At 52.7% G+C, this 13,934-nt stretch overlaps 1 protein-coding gene across 1 annotated transcript in view; it reads right to left on the bottom strand.

Moving 5' to 3' along the window:
- LOC126088142 (UDP-glycosyltransferase UGT5-like) overlaps nucleotides 1-13,934 on the bottom strand; it is a 216,973-nt gene that overhangs the window by 33,351 nt on the left and 169,688 nt on the right. Inside the window, exon 5 of the mRNA XM_049906259.1 lies at nucleotides 5,828-6,050. Coding sequence (XP_049762216.1) covers nucleotides 5,828-6,050 — 223 coding nt within the window. The remainder of the gene's footprint in view (nucleotides 1-5,827; nucleotides 6,051-13,934) is intronic.

The following is a 13,934-nucleotide window of genomic DNA, read 5'->3' as shown; positions in this document are numbered from 1 at the left end:
GGTCTATTGTGTGATATAATATAGAGATGTGCAGGAAAGATAGTGTGAGTGGACATAGGAGGAGACATAACACTTAATACTGGATGTGTGGTTGAACCCTTGATGTCAAATGAACTAGATAAATCACAGCATTTTATCGGCCACATTTTACCCTAGATACGAAACGCTGACAATTCTTGAGTAGTACCCACCAGCATGGGTAATTTAGAATGAGTAGGAGTGGAATTATGACATATACTGGTAAGTAACCTGCAAGTTTTGGACGAGGGAGAATTGGATAGAGACTTCAGGAAAGAATAGTTGATGCTAGTCTATTGACTTATCTACACTGCAGTAAAAGGTGTCGCCTGTGGAAGGACATGATGGGGAGAAGACGGAAACGTTATCAGAAGAACATGCAAGGTTGTTTAAAACTCCCGGTCCATTGGCACTGATGATGTAGGATATGATATCGACTTTGAATGAACCACCACTGTATAGAAAACCATATCGAATTCTACATCATCCACAACCAGTGATAAAGGAATTTATTGGCCAACAGCTCCATGGTGGAATTATAGAAGACAGTGCCAGTCCATGGTCACCACCGACAGTAATTGTACCAAAAAAAGAGCCACGAAAGGCATACCCAGTACATAACGCCAAAGAAACACTAGATAACTGGGGACAATTCCGTTACTTTATGATCATAGTTTTGTGGTGTGGGTACCAAACTACAGAGATAGCCCTAGAGTATCGACCCAAGACATCCAGCACTTAACATCACAGAACACTAGGTGTCCTGGAACAATGTCGTTACTTTAAGACCATAGACTTGCTGAATAAGTACTATTCGATAGAGATAGGATCAAACGATCGACCCAAAACTGTGTTTATGGTTCCATCCGGTCACATTTAGTACCAGCGAAAGCCATTCTGGTTAAAGAATGCGCCAGCGACATTCAAGTACCTGTTGGACAAGTATACTACACGGGATGAAACTAAAACAATGTTTGGTGTTCCTGAAGGATATTATAGTCGTCTCTGAGGACATCCAGAAACACATAGTATGATTATGTGACGTACTTAGTCGATAACATATGGTATGACTAACGTATAGTTTAGTAAAGTGTTATTTTGTGCTAAAAGAGCTTCATTATTTAGGCCATATCATCGGTCAGGATGGAATGTGAACCAACCCTCAGCCTGCATAAGTCATACAGGAAATCCAGACCAGACACCTAAAACAGTGGACGATTTACAATCTTGGCCGGGGATAGCTAATTATTATAAAAAGTTCTTGCCAAAATTTTCTGAAGAAGAGGCTGAAGTTTCAATGGATTCTGGAGTGTGAATTAGTCTTAGTATGATTAAAGGATTTGGGTCACTGGTCCTGCCCTCACTTCCTGGATTATGAGAAATAATGAATTTTTTATTCGGTAATTCATTTCCTCTCCTAAAGACCTATTCAAAAATGTATCACAGTGTACCATTCACTGAAACACAATGTTATTAATTACATAATACAACATTGACTTTGAGCCCCGGATCACAAACTCGTCCACTTACTGGAGTTGTCAGGAAACAAATGAAAACCAAGTAAAAACATAACACAAAATTGACTTTGACTCCTGTACCATTGCCCAGGAGTAGGTGCTCAAAGTGGTGACCCTGCACACCGATACACTGGTGCACTCGTTGAATGAAAGGATTATTTACTGCTTCCAGTGTTGCCTGCTGAGGAGAATTACAAGCAAGCATTATACGTTCCTGCATGTCCTCTGGAATTGTTGGACTATCGCGATAGACAACGTCTTTAATGCATCCCCAAAGAAAAAGTCCAGAGGATTTAAATCAGGAGACTTCGCAGGCCAAGTAACTGTTCCTCCTCGACCAATCAACCTGGCAGGATACCTTCGATTCAGAGCACGACGTGCACGCAAGGCATTATGTGCTGGACATCCATCATGTTGATTCCACATAAGCATTCTGGTTCTTAGCGGCACTTCATCCAAAAGAGGAGGAGGAATTCACCCGAGGAAGTTGGCTTACGCTGTGCCGTTTAGACTACCATTGAGGAAACACGGCCCAATAATTGTAGTATTAAGCATACCACACCAGACGTTAACTCTCCATTGACGCTGATGTTCCACCTGTCTAATCCGTCATGGGTTGTCGCTGGACCAATAATGCATGTTCCTTCTATTTACCTGTCTTTGCTTGAGAAGGAACATTTATCGGTAAACAAAAAATTGGAGAAGTTCGGGTTGGCGAGGATTTGCTGTTGTGCCCACTGACAGAACTGTACACGGTTCTGGAAATCATTCACATGCAATTCTTGATGTGGGTGTATGTGGTAAGGATGGAACCGGTGGCGTGTAAGAATACAAAGTACACTGGTTTTAGGAATACCAATCTCGTGTTCAAGCTGTCGTGTCCTCACATGTGGATTCATAGCAACGGAAGCGAGAACAGTAGCTTCGGCAGCTTCGTCTGTGAGTGCTGCGACGGTTGCGTTGTCGTAGATTGAAACTTCCCAACTTCCCGTTTCCTGAAACGTCGCAACAAGACGAGAAAACATCCGTCGGGAAGGTGGGTTCTCGCCAGGATATCGCTCTGTCAACAGTTCCGCTTCCTTCTCTTCGTTGGTGTACATTCTACTCACACAACTCTTCAACTGACGTTGGTTGGCGGAATGACGGGTGTGCCTTTTACTTATGTTTACGTTTTGTCCTCTGTCAACGTTAGCACGTGGATATGTTTCATTACCCCGAGTACCTGCACTAAAAAAATGGTTCAAATGGCTCTGAGCACTATGGGACTCAACTGCTGAGGTCATAACTCCCCTAGAACTTAGAACTACTTAAACCTAACCAACCTAAGGACAACACACACATCCATGCCCGAGTCAGGATTCGAACCTGCGACCATAGCGGTCTCGCGGTTCCAGACTGTAGCGCCTAGAACCGCTCGGCCATACCGGCCGGCACCTGCACTAAGCGCTTGGAGCGTCTTCGTCAGTGTTGTGTTATGTAACTAATAACGTTGTGTTTCAATGAATGGTGAATAGGTCTTTAGGAGAGGGAATGAATTACTGAATAAAAAATACAGGGTGTCATTTAAAAAAGTCATACCGCTGTTCATATCCTTAAAAAACAAAGCTACAAGGAAGGCAATCATGCTGATGTTCCCCTGACGACTAAAGAACATTTGCTTGAAACATTTTGTAATTTGCATCTGGACAAACAGTTATTTAGTGTGGTCAAGATAAATGGGACACCCTGTATAAAAAAACTGTATACAGTGCGTGCAGCGAGCTGCACTGATTCTACGGCAGACTCCATTGCAAACGTTACCTGTGGGCAGTGGCCGCTCCAAATGAACAGTATGAACATTTTTGTAACCTTTGCACAGACAGTGGCATAGAATCGGTACGCTTTGAGTATAATCGATCAGTTTTCACGATTTCTGTCCACGATTGTGGCACCGAACCAGCAAGCAGGAACAGTAGCTTATGCGATAGGTAACCACTGGTTATTGAAATTCTAAAAGCTTGTGACCATCATATCATGGGACTAGTTTCATGTCTGACCTGATGCAATAATGTTGACTTCTGCGAATCAGGAAACTGTTGTCCAGTGTACTGCATGTGCAAGCCAGTAAGAAGACGGAGGATTCACAGAACGATACGAAAGTTTTTAAGTTATTACGTGTGCTAGCGAACTGTAAGTCAAAGGTAAACGAGAATATGAGGTTGTTTTTGAATAAAACTTGTCATACTCTTTTGGACTGTGTAAAGCATGCTCTGGAGAAGACGTATCTTCCGTACAGAATTTTGCTAAGAAACTGAAGACTATATGGTTCCAGGTTCACAATATTAATATATTTACAAAACTTTTGGGACGATTGGCCTTCGGCTTTTTTATTACTTTTGAACACTCTGTATTATCCGTCCCTTAGGGTAATGTACATATGGGCCTCAGTAGCAGCAGCTTACCGCTTTTGGTTCTTCTTTGAATATCAAAATGGTTCAAATGTCTCTAAGCACTATGGGACTTAACATCTGAGGTCATCAGTCCCCTAGAACTTAGAACGACTTAAACCTAACTAACCTAAGGACGTTACACACATCCATGTCCGAGCCAGGATTCGAACCTGCGACCGTAGCAGTCATGCGCGGTTCCGGACTGAAGCGCCTAGAACCGCTTGGCCACCGCGGCCGGCTTCTTTGTGTATCAGATTATATTTTAGTATGGCACAAAACTTGTGATTACAACATTGATATGAAATTTTTTCCAATAAATTAACTGAACAAAAGCTATTCATGTACTGAACTTCTGCACCATTTTTATCCAACAAACTTTGTAATCGATATTTCGACTTCAGATTCCTGCATTTGTCGTTCTAAAAATCTTTTAAATCTTAGCGTAAATCACGTTTATTTTCTACGTACGCTATGTGATCAAAAGTATCCGGATACCTAGCTGAAAATGACTTACAAGTTCGTGGCGCCCTCCATCTGTGATGCTGGAAGTCAATACGGTGTTGGCCCACTCTTAGCGCTGATGACAGCTTCCACTCTCACAGGCATATGTTCAATCAGTTGGTGGAAGGTTCCTTGGGGAATGGCAGCGGATTCTTCAGGGAGTGCTGCACTGAGGAGAGGTATCGATGTCAGTCGGTGAGGACTGGCAAAACACCCCAGAAGTGTTCTATAGGATTCAGGTCAGGACTATGTGCAGGCCAGTCCATTACACGCATGTTATTGTCGTATAACAGCCACAGGTTGTGCATTATGAACAGGTGCTCGATCGTGTTGAAATATTCAATCGCCATCCCCGAATTGCTCTTCAACAGTGCCAAGCAAGAACGTGCTTAAAATATCAATGTAGGCCTGTGCTGTGATAGTGACACGCAAAACATCAAGAGGTGCAAGCCCCCTGCATGGAAAACACGACCACACCATAACACCAACGCCTCCGAATTTTACTGTTGGCACTAGGCTTTCTGGCAGATGACGTTCACTGGACATTAGCCATACCCACACCGTGCCATAGGATCGCCACATTGTGTACCGCGATTCGTCACTCCACATAACGTTTTTCCACTGTTCAGTCATCCAATGTTTACACTCCTTACATCAAGCGAGGCGTAGTTTGGCACTTACGGCGTAATATGTGGCTTATGAGCAGCCGCTCGAGCATGAAATCCAAGTTTTCTCACCTGGCGCCTAACTATCGTAGTAACTGCAGTGGATCCTGAAGCAGTCTGGAATTCCTGTGTGATGGTCTGGATAGATGTCTGCCTATTACACATTACGACCCTCTTCAACTGTCGGCGGCTTCTGTCAGTCAACAGACGAGGTCGCCCCGTACACATTTATGTTATACGTGCCCCTTCACGTTTCCGCTTCACTATCACATCGGAAACAGAGATCTAGGGATGTTTAGGAGTGTGGAAATCATCTCGCGTACACCCGATCACCTGACCATGTTGGAATTCCGTGAGTTCCGCGGAGCGCCCCATTCTGCTCTCTCACTATATCTAATGACTACTGAGGTCGCTGATAAGGAGTACGTGACAGTAGGTGGCAGCACAATGCAATTAATATGAAAAGGTATGTTTTTGGATGTGTCCAGATACTTTTGATCACATACTGTACATCACCAGATCTCATCATTGAATTCTGCATATGCAGGTTTTGCAGAAACTGTCGCTGTATCTAACTGGTCATTAGGAATTATCTCTAAAGTGAAGAACAGCGCTCCCGCTTCAGTTACTATGCTCGAGGAAAAGCAACATTGACAGCTGTACATAGAGAAGTTTTCTCACACGGCTTGTTACTTACTGAGCACGTCGTTCTGCGGGAACCATGAGCGGGCCATCACGTTGGGCGGTAGCGGAGGCAGGGATGCCGCGTTCACCTTCCACAGGACTCGCTGGGGCAGCTCAGAAAACACGTCCAGCAGGGCACGCAGCTTCTCCTTAGCGAAGGTCTCGCACTGGATCATCGATCCCAGGCTGAAGAAGATGGCACCTTGTGGGCTGCCGTCCAGGAACATCTTCACATCCTAGTTACCAATGAAAGAAAGATGAGTATTCTACCTTTATCACACCCAATGATTAGCTAAACTATCTGTGGTAAGAACAGACTTTTTTTAACCTGCTTGTAACAGAAAATCTACGTAATTTTTTTCTGCTGGGCACCATTATACCATGGAACTCTTTCCACAACAAAAAGGTAGCCATTTGGTGTGCAGCATAATTTAAATGAAACTATTAACATGATCAGTCTTTTGATGAAGAACATGAGGGTTCCATACCGGTTGTACCACTACTTGTACTCATTAAGTCATATTATTAATTGTGACTGGTGGTTGTTTCTTCCCTATTGTAAGAACTGACCTGTATCTTTACACAGCTGTACTCTCTCCACGTCAGTTTTCGATAGAGTTATTCATTAATAGGATATTTTTAATTTCCACAGCAGGTATTCTAACAACAATGAGCCGTGATAAAAATTGCTGTTTTGAAGAGCGCGCCGCAGCGCGTGGTGTAAAGCAGTCGCCTTCCGTTTCTTGCAGTGGCGCCGCTGTGGCAATCGCAGCTTTGGTGTCTCCCCCTAGTGGAAAAGGGGAAAGGTTGCCTGTTCACGTGCATTTATGGGGCGCTATGAGCTTGGCAGGAGGCATCTCCGGCGGTACTCCACAAGGATACCGCCCTTCGATTGTGCCATTCCAGCACTAATCGAAGCGCTAGGTTTTCAGGTGCGAGCCAGCCAGCCAGCCAGCCGGGCAGCAGCGGTCCAGCCGGGCAGCAGCGGTCCAGCCGGGCAGCAGCGGTCCAGCCGGGCAGCAGCGGTCCAGCCGGGCAGCAGCGGTCCAGCCGGGCAGCAGCGGTCCAGCCGGGCAGCAGCGGTCCAGCCGGGCAGCAGCGGTCCAGCCGGGCAGCAGCGGTCCAGCCGGGCAGCAGCGGTCCAGCCGGGCAGCAGCGGTCCAGCCGGGCAGCAGCGGTCCAGCCGGGCAGCAGCGGTCCAGCCGGGCAGCAGCGGTCCAGCCGGGCAGCAGCGGTCCAGCCGGGCAGCAGCGGTCCAGCCGGGCAGCAGCGGTCCAGCCGGGCAGCAGCGGTCCAGCCGGGCAGCAGCGGTCCAGCCGGGCAGCAGCGGTCCAGCCGGGCAGCAGCGGTCCAGCCGGGCAGCAGCGGTCCAGCCGGGCAGCAGCGGTCCAGCCGGGCAGCAGCGGTCCAGCCGGGCAGCAGCGGTCCAGCCGGGCAGCAGCGGTCCAGCCGGGCAGCAGCGGTCCAGCCGGGCAGCAGCGGTCCAGCCGGGCAGCAGCGGTCCAGCCGGGCAGCAGCGGTCCAGCCGGGCAGCAGCGGTCCAGCCGGGCAGCAGCGGTCCAGCCGGGCAGCAGCGGTCCAGCCGGGCAGCAGCGGTCCAGCCGGGCAGCAGCGGTCCAGCCGGGCAGCAGCGGTCCAGCCGGGCAGCAGCGGTCCAGCCGGGCAGCAGCGGTCCAGCCGGGCAGCAGCGGTCCAGCCGGGCAGCAGCGGTCCAGCCGGGCAGCAGCGGTCCAGCCGGGCAGCAGCGGTCCAGCCGGGCAGCAGCGGTCCAGCCGGGCAGCAGCGGTCCAGCCGGGCAGCAGCGGTCCAGCCGGGCAGCAGCGGTCCAGCCGGGCAGCAGCGGTCCAGCCGGGCAGCAGCGGTCCAGCCGGGCAGCAGCGGTCCAGCCGGGCAGCAGCGGTCCAGCCGGGCAGCAGCGGTCCAGCCGGGCAGCAGCGGTCCAGCCGGGCAGCAGCGGTCCAGCCGGGCAGCAGCGGTCCAGCCGGGCAGCAGCGGTCCAGCCGGGCAGCAGCGGTCCAGCCGGGCAGCAGCGGTCCAGCCGGGCAGCAGCGGTCCAGCCGGGCAGCAGCGGTCCAGCCGGGCAGCAGCGGTCCAGCCGGGCAGCAGCGGTCCAGCCGGGCAGCAGCGGTCCAGCCAGCCTGCCCTCCAGCAGCAGCGGTCCAGCCAGCCTGCCCTCCAGCAGCAGCGGTCCAGCCAGCCTGCCCTCCAGCAGCAGCGGTCAAGCCAGCCAGCCAGCCAGCCAGCCCTCCAGCAGCAGCAGCAGCAGCTGCAGCGGCCCCGGCCCCGTCCGCGGCAGCAGCAGCAGCTGCGGCATTTTTGCCAGCCATCGTCGGCGTCAGCGCAAGGGCCAGCAGCGTGGGACTCTGGTCTTCGTCCGTCTTCGTCTTTATCCGTCTTACCACCACAGCCATAGTTTATACTTCCCCCTCCGCCGCCACTACCACCATTACATTGTGTGCCCAGTCACACTCCCTCTTTCCATCCCTCCTCTTCTCACTCTCCCTTCGCCCTCGCTCTTTGTCGCCCCCACTCCAGCTTCTTCCTCCCGCTCCTCTCCCTCTGATCCTTTCCCCCCACTCCCACAGCCTGTCACTGCAGCTCCAGATAGGGTGGTGGCCCGTCGGGCCACTGCCCATGCCCAGCTCTCCCCATCGCCTTCGCCATCACCGCCACCACCGCCGCCGTCGCCGTCGCCTTCACCGTCACCATCTCTGGCGCCAACTGCTGCGTCCACGCCAGGACCTGCCCCTTCCCGCCACCTCCCTATAACTCCCGTCCCTCATGTCACCACTCACCCTTCCGCCGCCCTTAAACGCCCTAGTGGCACCACCACCTCCTCTGCTCCCAAAAAGGCCCCGCCCCGTCCTCCTCCTCCCTCCCCAGGATGCCATGGATGTCTCCCCGCCTGGCCCTGCTCCCTCCGCCTCCGCCTCCTCCTCCTCCTCCTCCCCCCCTTTTATACAAATACCTCCTCTCCCGTCCCGATCCTTCCCTTCTTGAGGCCCAGAACCTCTCCCTCCTCCTCCGCGAACACTTCCCTGGTGCCCCATCTCTCTCCTCACTCCCAGACGGGATTCTGTTCTCATCTCCTCCCCCAGCCCAACTCTCCATACTGACATCCTCTCCCGCCTCCCCATCACCCGTTTTAGCCCCAACACCTCTCTCACCCCTGCTCCTTCCCCATCTCCTACCCACCAACCCCAACCCCCGAATCACCCACCGACCCTCACTGCCGTGATCACTCGGCTCAGTCCATCGATCACGGAGGAGGAGGTGTTGGCGGAGCTTAAGGCGCATCCCATGCTGGAGGTGTGGGCGGTCCGCCGCATTTTCAACTCGGCCGGCCCCACCCGCCTTATGCGGATTTTCTCCGAGGATGCCCCCTCCATTGACCGTCTCCTGAAGGAGGGTGCCCTCCTCTTCAACCAGCGCTATAAGGTCGACCCCTCCCATTCCCATCCTCAATCCCTGCTCTGCCAGAGGTGTCTGTGCTATAACACATACCCAACAGCCGAGTGCCGTGAGGCCCCCAGCTGCCCGCATTGTGGACAAGCACACTTCCTCCGACAGTGCCCTAACCTTCAATCCCCTCCCTCCTGCAATACCTGCAATCTCCCCCATTCCACCTACTACCAAAAGTGTAAAGCCCGGCCCCCTCCGACCATTCCTGAAGTCACCGTCCCTGTCCATCCTCTGGACGCCCCCACCCCTCCTGGCAATTCCCTTCGTCCCCCCTCCCACCGCTGAGGACATCATCAGGTTCCTCACAATTGTCCTACATAACGTCCACCCTTCCCAGCGCCCTCACACAATCCAACAGGTCTCCCTCGCCGCCCGTTCCATTTTCCACTTAAATATTTATGCCACCTACTCCAACAACCAGGCCCATTTCACCTTCTCCCATCTTGACACCCTTGTCTAATTCCCTGTCATGGCACGACAGCACCGTATCCTTTTCAACAACATCCGCTCCCTTCCCGCCAATAAGAACCTCTTCCTGCACACCCTTGCCACCCACCGTGTGGATGCCTTCCTCCTCAATGAAACTTTCCTCCAACCCCACCACACCGTCCACACGTCGCCCTACCTCCTTCACCGCTCCGATAATCCCCTACCGATTGCGCGTGGCGGAGTTGTCATTGGTCACCACCGCCAGATCCCAGTTCGGCTCCAACCTCTCCTTCCCGGCCACACCGAACACCTGATCCTTAGTCTCTTCTTCCCCGGCCTTACCGTCACCTGTGCCACCATCTATGTCCACCCTAATGTACATGTTCCCTTCGACTTTCCCTCCCACATTGACTGTACCTTCTCCTCCTAAGTGATCACCGCCGACCTCAACATCCATAGTCGTTCCGCCGCCCAGTTACGGCGGTCTCATCGGTTCCTCTCCTCCCTTCAAGGCGACCTCATCCCCATCCCCCAACACACCCGTCCCAAATCCAACTCCACTCCCGATGTTATCCTTTCCTCCCCTAACCTCCTTGGCCGCATAACGGTGGATGTCCTGGAGCCTATTGGTAGCGACCATCTCCCTGTCGTCCTCACCATTTCAGACGGTTGTCGCCCCTTCCCCGACCCTCGTAATGACCCTCCCCGAAAGTACGTCCATGACTATTCCCATGCCAACTAGAATGCCTACCGGAATACCCTCTCCAACCAGGTCGATAGCCACCCCTTCACCTACCACCACCCTGACGATGTAACCCATGCTGCCTCCTTTCTCCAGCAGACCTTGTCTGAGGCCGTGGAGGCCCATGTCCCTACTGTCGCCATCCACCCCCACCATCCCACCTTACCCCCACAGGCCGTCCTCCTCCTCCGTGAATCCCGCCGTCTCTACTGTGCCTTCCTCCACACACATGACCTGGACACACTCCGACGCCACTGGCAACACCAGCGACACATTCGAAATTTGCTCGTGGCTAAGAGACGCCGGGACTGGCGACAGACATGCACCTGTTTAAATGCTACCCTACCTATAAACTCGTCCAAGTTCTGGTCAGCCTTCCATCGCCTTACTGGAACTAAACCCTCCCCCTACTATCCTCTTCTCCATGATGTTCACCCCTTCCCTGACACCCTTAGTAACGCCAATCACTTTGCCTCTTACCTCTCCGATGTCTTCCATCCCCGATGATCCCCAGTTCGATTACTCCCTCTTTCCAGATGTCCGCGATCACACTGACACCTCTGTCCCTCCCCTCGCACCTAGTTTCCAGTACTTGGACAACATAGTACACACGGAACTCAATGCCCCTATCACTACACAGGATCTCATTGCTACACTCCGCACGAAACGCAACACCGCTCCTGGTCATGATCGTGTCACCTACCGTCACCTTCGTGAAGCTCCTCTTTCCTCTCCACCCTGGCCAGGCTCTACAATGTAGTCCTGTCCACCGGTTACTACCCCGACCTGTGGAAAACCTCCCGTATCCTGATGTTCCTTAAACCTGGTAAACCGCCGTCCGCCATCTCCTCCTACCATCCCATCAGCCTTACCTCGGTGTTCAGCAAGGTCCTGGAATCTATCCTCACCTGACGCATCCACCAGCATCTCCATCAGCACCGCCTCCTTCCCGTTTCGCAGTGTGGCTTTCGACCGTTCTTCTCTTCCGACGAACTTCTCCTTCACCTCACTCATCTCCTTTCTGAACAGCTTAATTCCCGTCGCTCCGCAATTCTCCTCTCCCTGGACCTCGAAGGTGCTTATGACCACGTATGGCATTCCGGTCTCCTCTTCAAGCTCCAAACCTTCGCCCTTCCCATTAACTACGTCCGTCTGATCGGCTCCTTTCTCTCCCACCGTCCTTCCTACGTCACCATCCATAACACGGATTCCTACATCTTTTTTCCCTCCGCCGGTGTGCCCCAAGGCTCAGTCCTCTCTCCCCTTCTGTACCTTTTATATACGGCGGACATGACGCCGCCGTCACCCTCCATCCACCTTCTCCAGTTTGCCGATGACACCGCCTTCCTTGCCCTTGCCCCCATCCTTCAGCGCTCCCAACGCCTCCTCCAATCCCATTTTGACCGGTTTACTGCTTGGTGCAACCAGTGGTTGCTCAAGGTGAATCCCTCCAAAACCCAGGCGATCATTGTAGGCAAAACCACCCCTTCCTTCCGCCTCCTTGATTTCTATCTCACCATCTATGGCCGTCCTATCGCCCTCACCCCCACCCTTAAGTACCTTGGCGTCACCCTCGATCGTCGACTCTCCTGGACCCCCCATCTCTGGACAATCCAAGCGAAGGCACGCTCCCGACTCTGTCTCCTCAAGCTCCTTTCCGGCTGTACGTGGGGTCTGGACCCCTCCACCATACTCCACACCTATAAATCCCTCATCCATCCTATCCTTTGTTACGCCCATCTGGCCTGGATCTCCGCCCTCCTACCTTTTATAACTCCCTTCAAATCCTTGAACGCCATGCTCTCCGCCTCGTCTATTGCATCCGTCTCCCCTCCCCCATGCGGATCCTGTACAATCTCATTCCGTTCCCCCACCTCCTCCTTTTCCTTGAAAGGATACGGATCCTGTACATCTCCCGCAAACTCGATCCTCCTCACCCGTTTGTCTCGCCCATCCTCTCCCGCCCCCGCCCGCTGCCACGTCCCACCCGGTCTCCATTTCTCCACCCTCCTTACCCTCTCCCAAGGTGGCTTCCGCCAGCTCCCTCTCCATGATGATGCCCTCCTCCCCTCCATCTACCCCTCCTACCAACTTTGATCCTCCCTCCCTCTTCCTGTTTTTGCTCCTTTGGGCACCCTCCCACCCTTCTCTCCCCCTTCCCTCCCTCTTCCATTTCTCCCCACTTCTCCCCCGGGCTTCCCCTCCCCTGTCCCTCTCCTCCTCCCCCCATCTCCTCAGCCATTGGCATCTTTGTTCTCCCCTCTCCCCCACCTCAGCCTTATTCCCCTCTTGTCAGGTCCCCAGACTCGCACACACTAAGTGGACATTCGCGCGCCGGAGATGATCGCCATCAGTGTCTCGTGTGTGCCGTCGTGTTTAGTGTTCAGTGTTCACCTTCACACTCCATCGTTCACCTGTGCCATCGCCATCTTCAGTGTTAGTGCGTCGTGACAACAGTTTGTAGTGTGGATTATCGTCGAGTGTGAACGGCTCCGTGTTTGTCTTTATGTGTCTACTGTTTTATTACCCACCGTTATGTCACATCTGTGTACTCATTCTGTTGTTTATTTATCTACTCCATGGCTGAAGAGCGGCGTAACATGATGCTGACAGCCTGCCTGTTTGTACGGGTTTGAAAATAACAATAAAGAAAAAAAAACTAGGCAGGAGGTCAGTCGTCAGCTAGGGGCGAGTCTGGTGACTTGGTTAGCCGGGTCGGTGTGGGGCAGTTACTGTCTGTTTGTCGTCCGGAGTGCTAGTATGTGTTAGGCCGCCAGTCTGATCAAGCCTGTTCAGGCAGTGGACATTGGCGGTTGGATTGATCTGTAGGTCGGTCTCTTCCCGGGGCAGGGATGTCGGCTAGCCTGAGGGCATGTTTCCTCTGCAGGGGTGGGTCCTACCGAGTGTATCGCTTAGTCAATGTCGGTCTGCCGTCTGGAGTGCCAGCATGTCTGTCTTTCGGATCGACCTTAAGGCCGGTTGGATCGATCGCACTGGGACACAAGATGACTTGTCCGGCTTGAGCGTCGGCGCATGCGAGGTCGCCACGTGGCAGCCAGTGGGCCGCGCCGTATAGCGAGGAGTAGTGGCTTCGCGGCCGACAAGAGCAACAGGAGTCAACCCACGGCATCGGTGTAGCCGGAGCGAGCTGCGACGCCGTGAGACGGGAGATCCTGCGTCCGTTGAAGCGGCTGGCAGCGGACGGTTCGGGAGAGCGATTTGGGGGTGCTGCGCCAGGTCTTCGCCAGACATCGCCGTTTATTAGAAGTTTTGTGATTGCTGGTATGTTGTTTCGTTTACTTGTTAAATTCTACTTGCTTTCTTGGTCAGTCTCTCTCGTCCCCAGCTTGCTCGCCTGTCTTTCGTCCGCATTTGTTAGGAAGTTAGTCTCTGTCTGTCTGTCGGTCTCTGTCATGTTTGTCGGATTATATAGAATTAAGGTGTAAAGGCCGAATTCCTGAAAAATGTTTTTATCTTGCCTAACATC

Source organism: Schistocerca cancellata, chromosome 6 (assembly GCF_023864275.1).
Source record: "Schistocerca cancellata isolate TAMUIC-IGC-003103 chromosome 6, iqSchCanc2.1, whole genome shotgun sequence".
NCBI classification, from domain to species: domain Eukaryota; kingdom Metazoa; phylum Arthropoda; class Insecta; order Orthoptera; family Acrididae; genus Schistocerca; species Schistocerca cancellata.
This window is presented reverse-complemented; position numbering and strand designations above follow the sequence as displayed.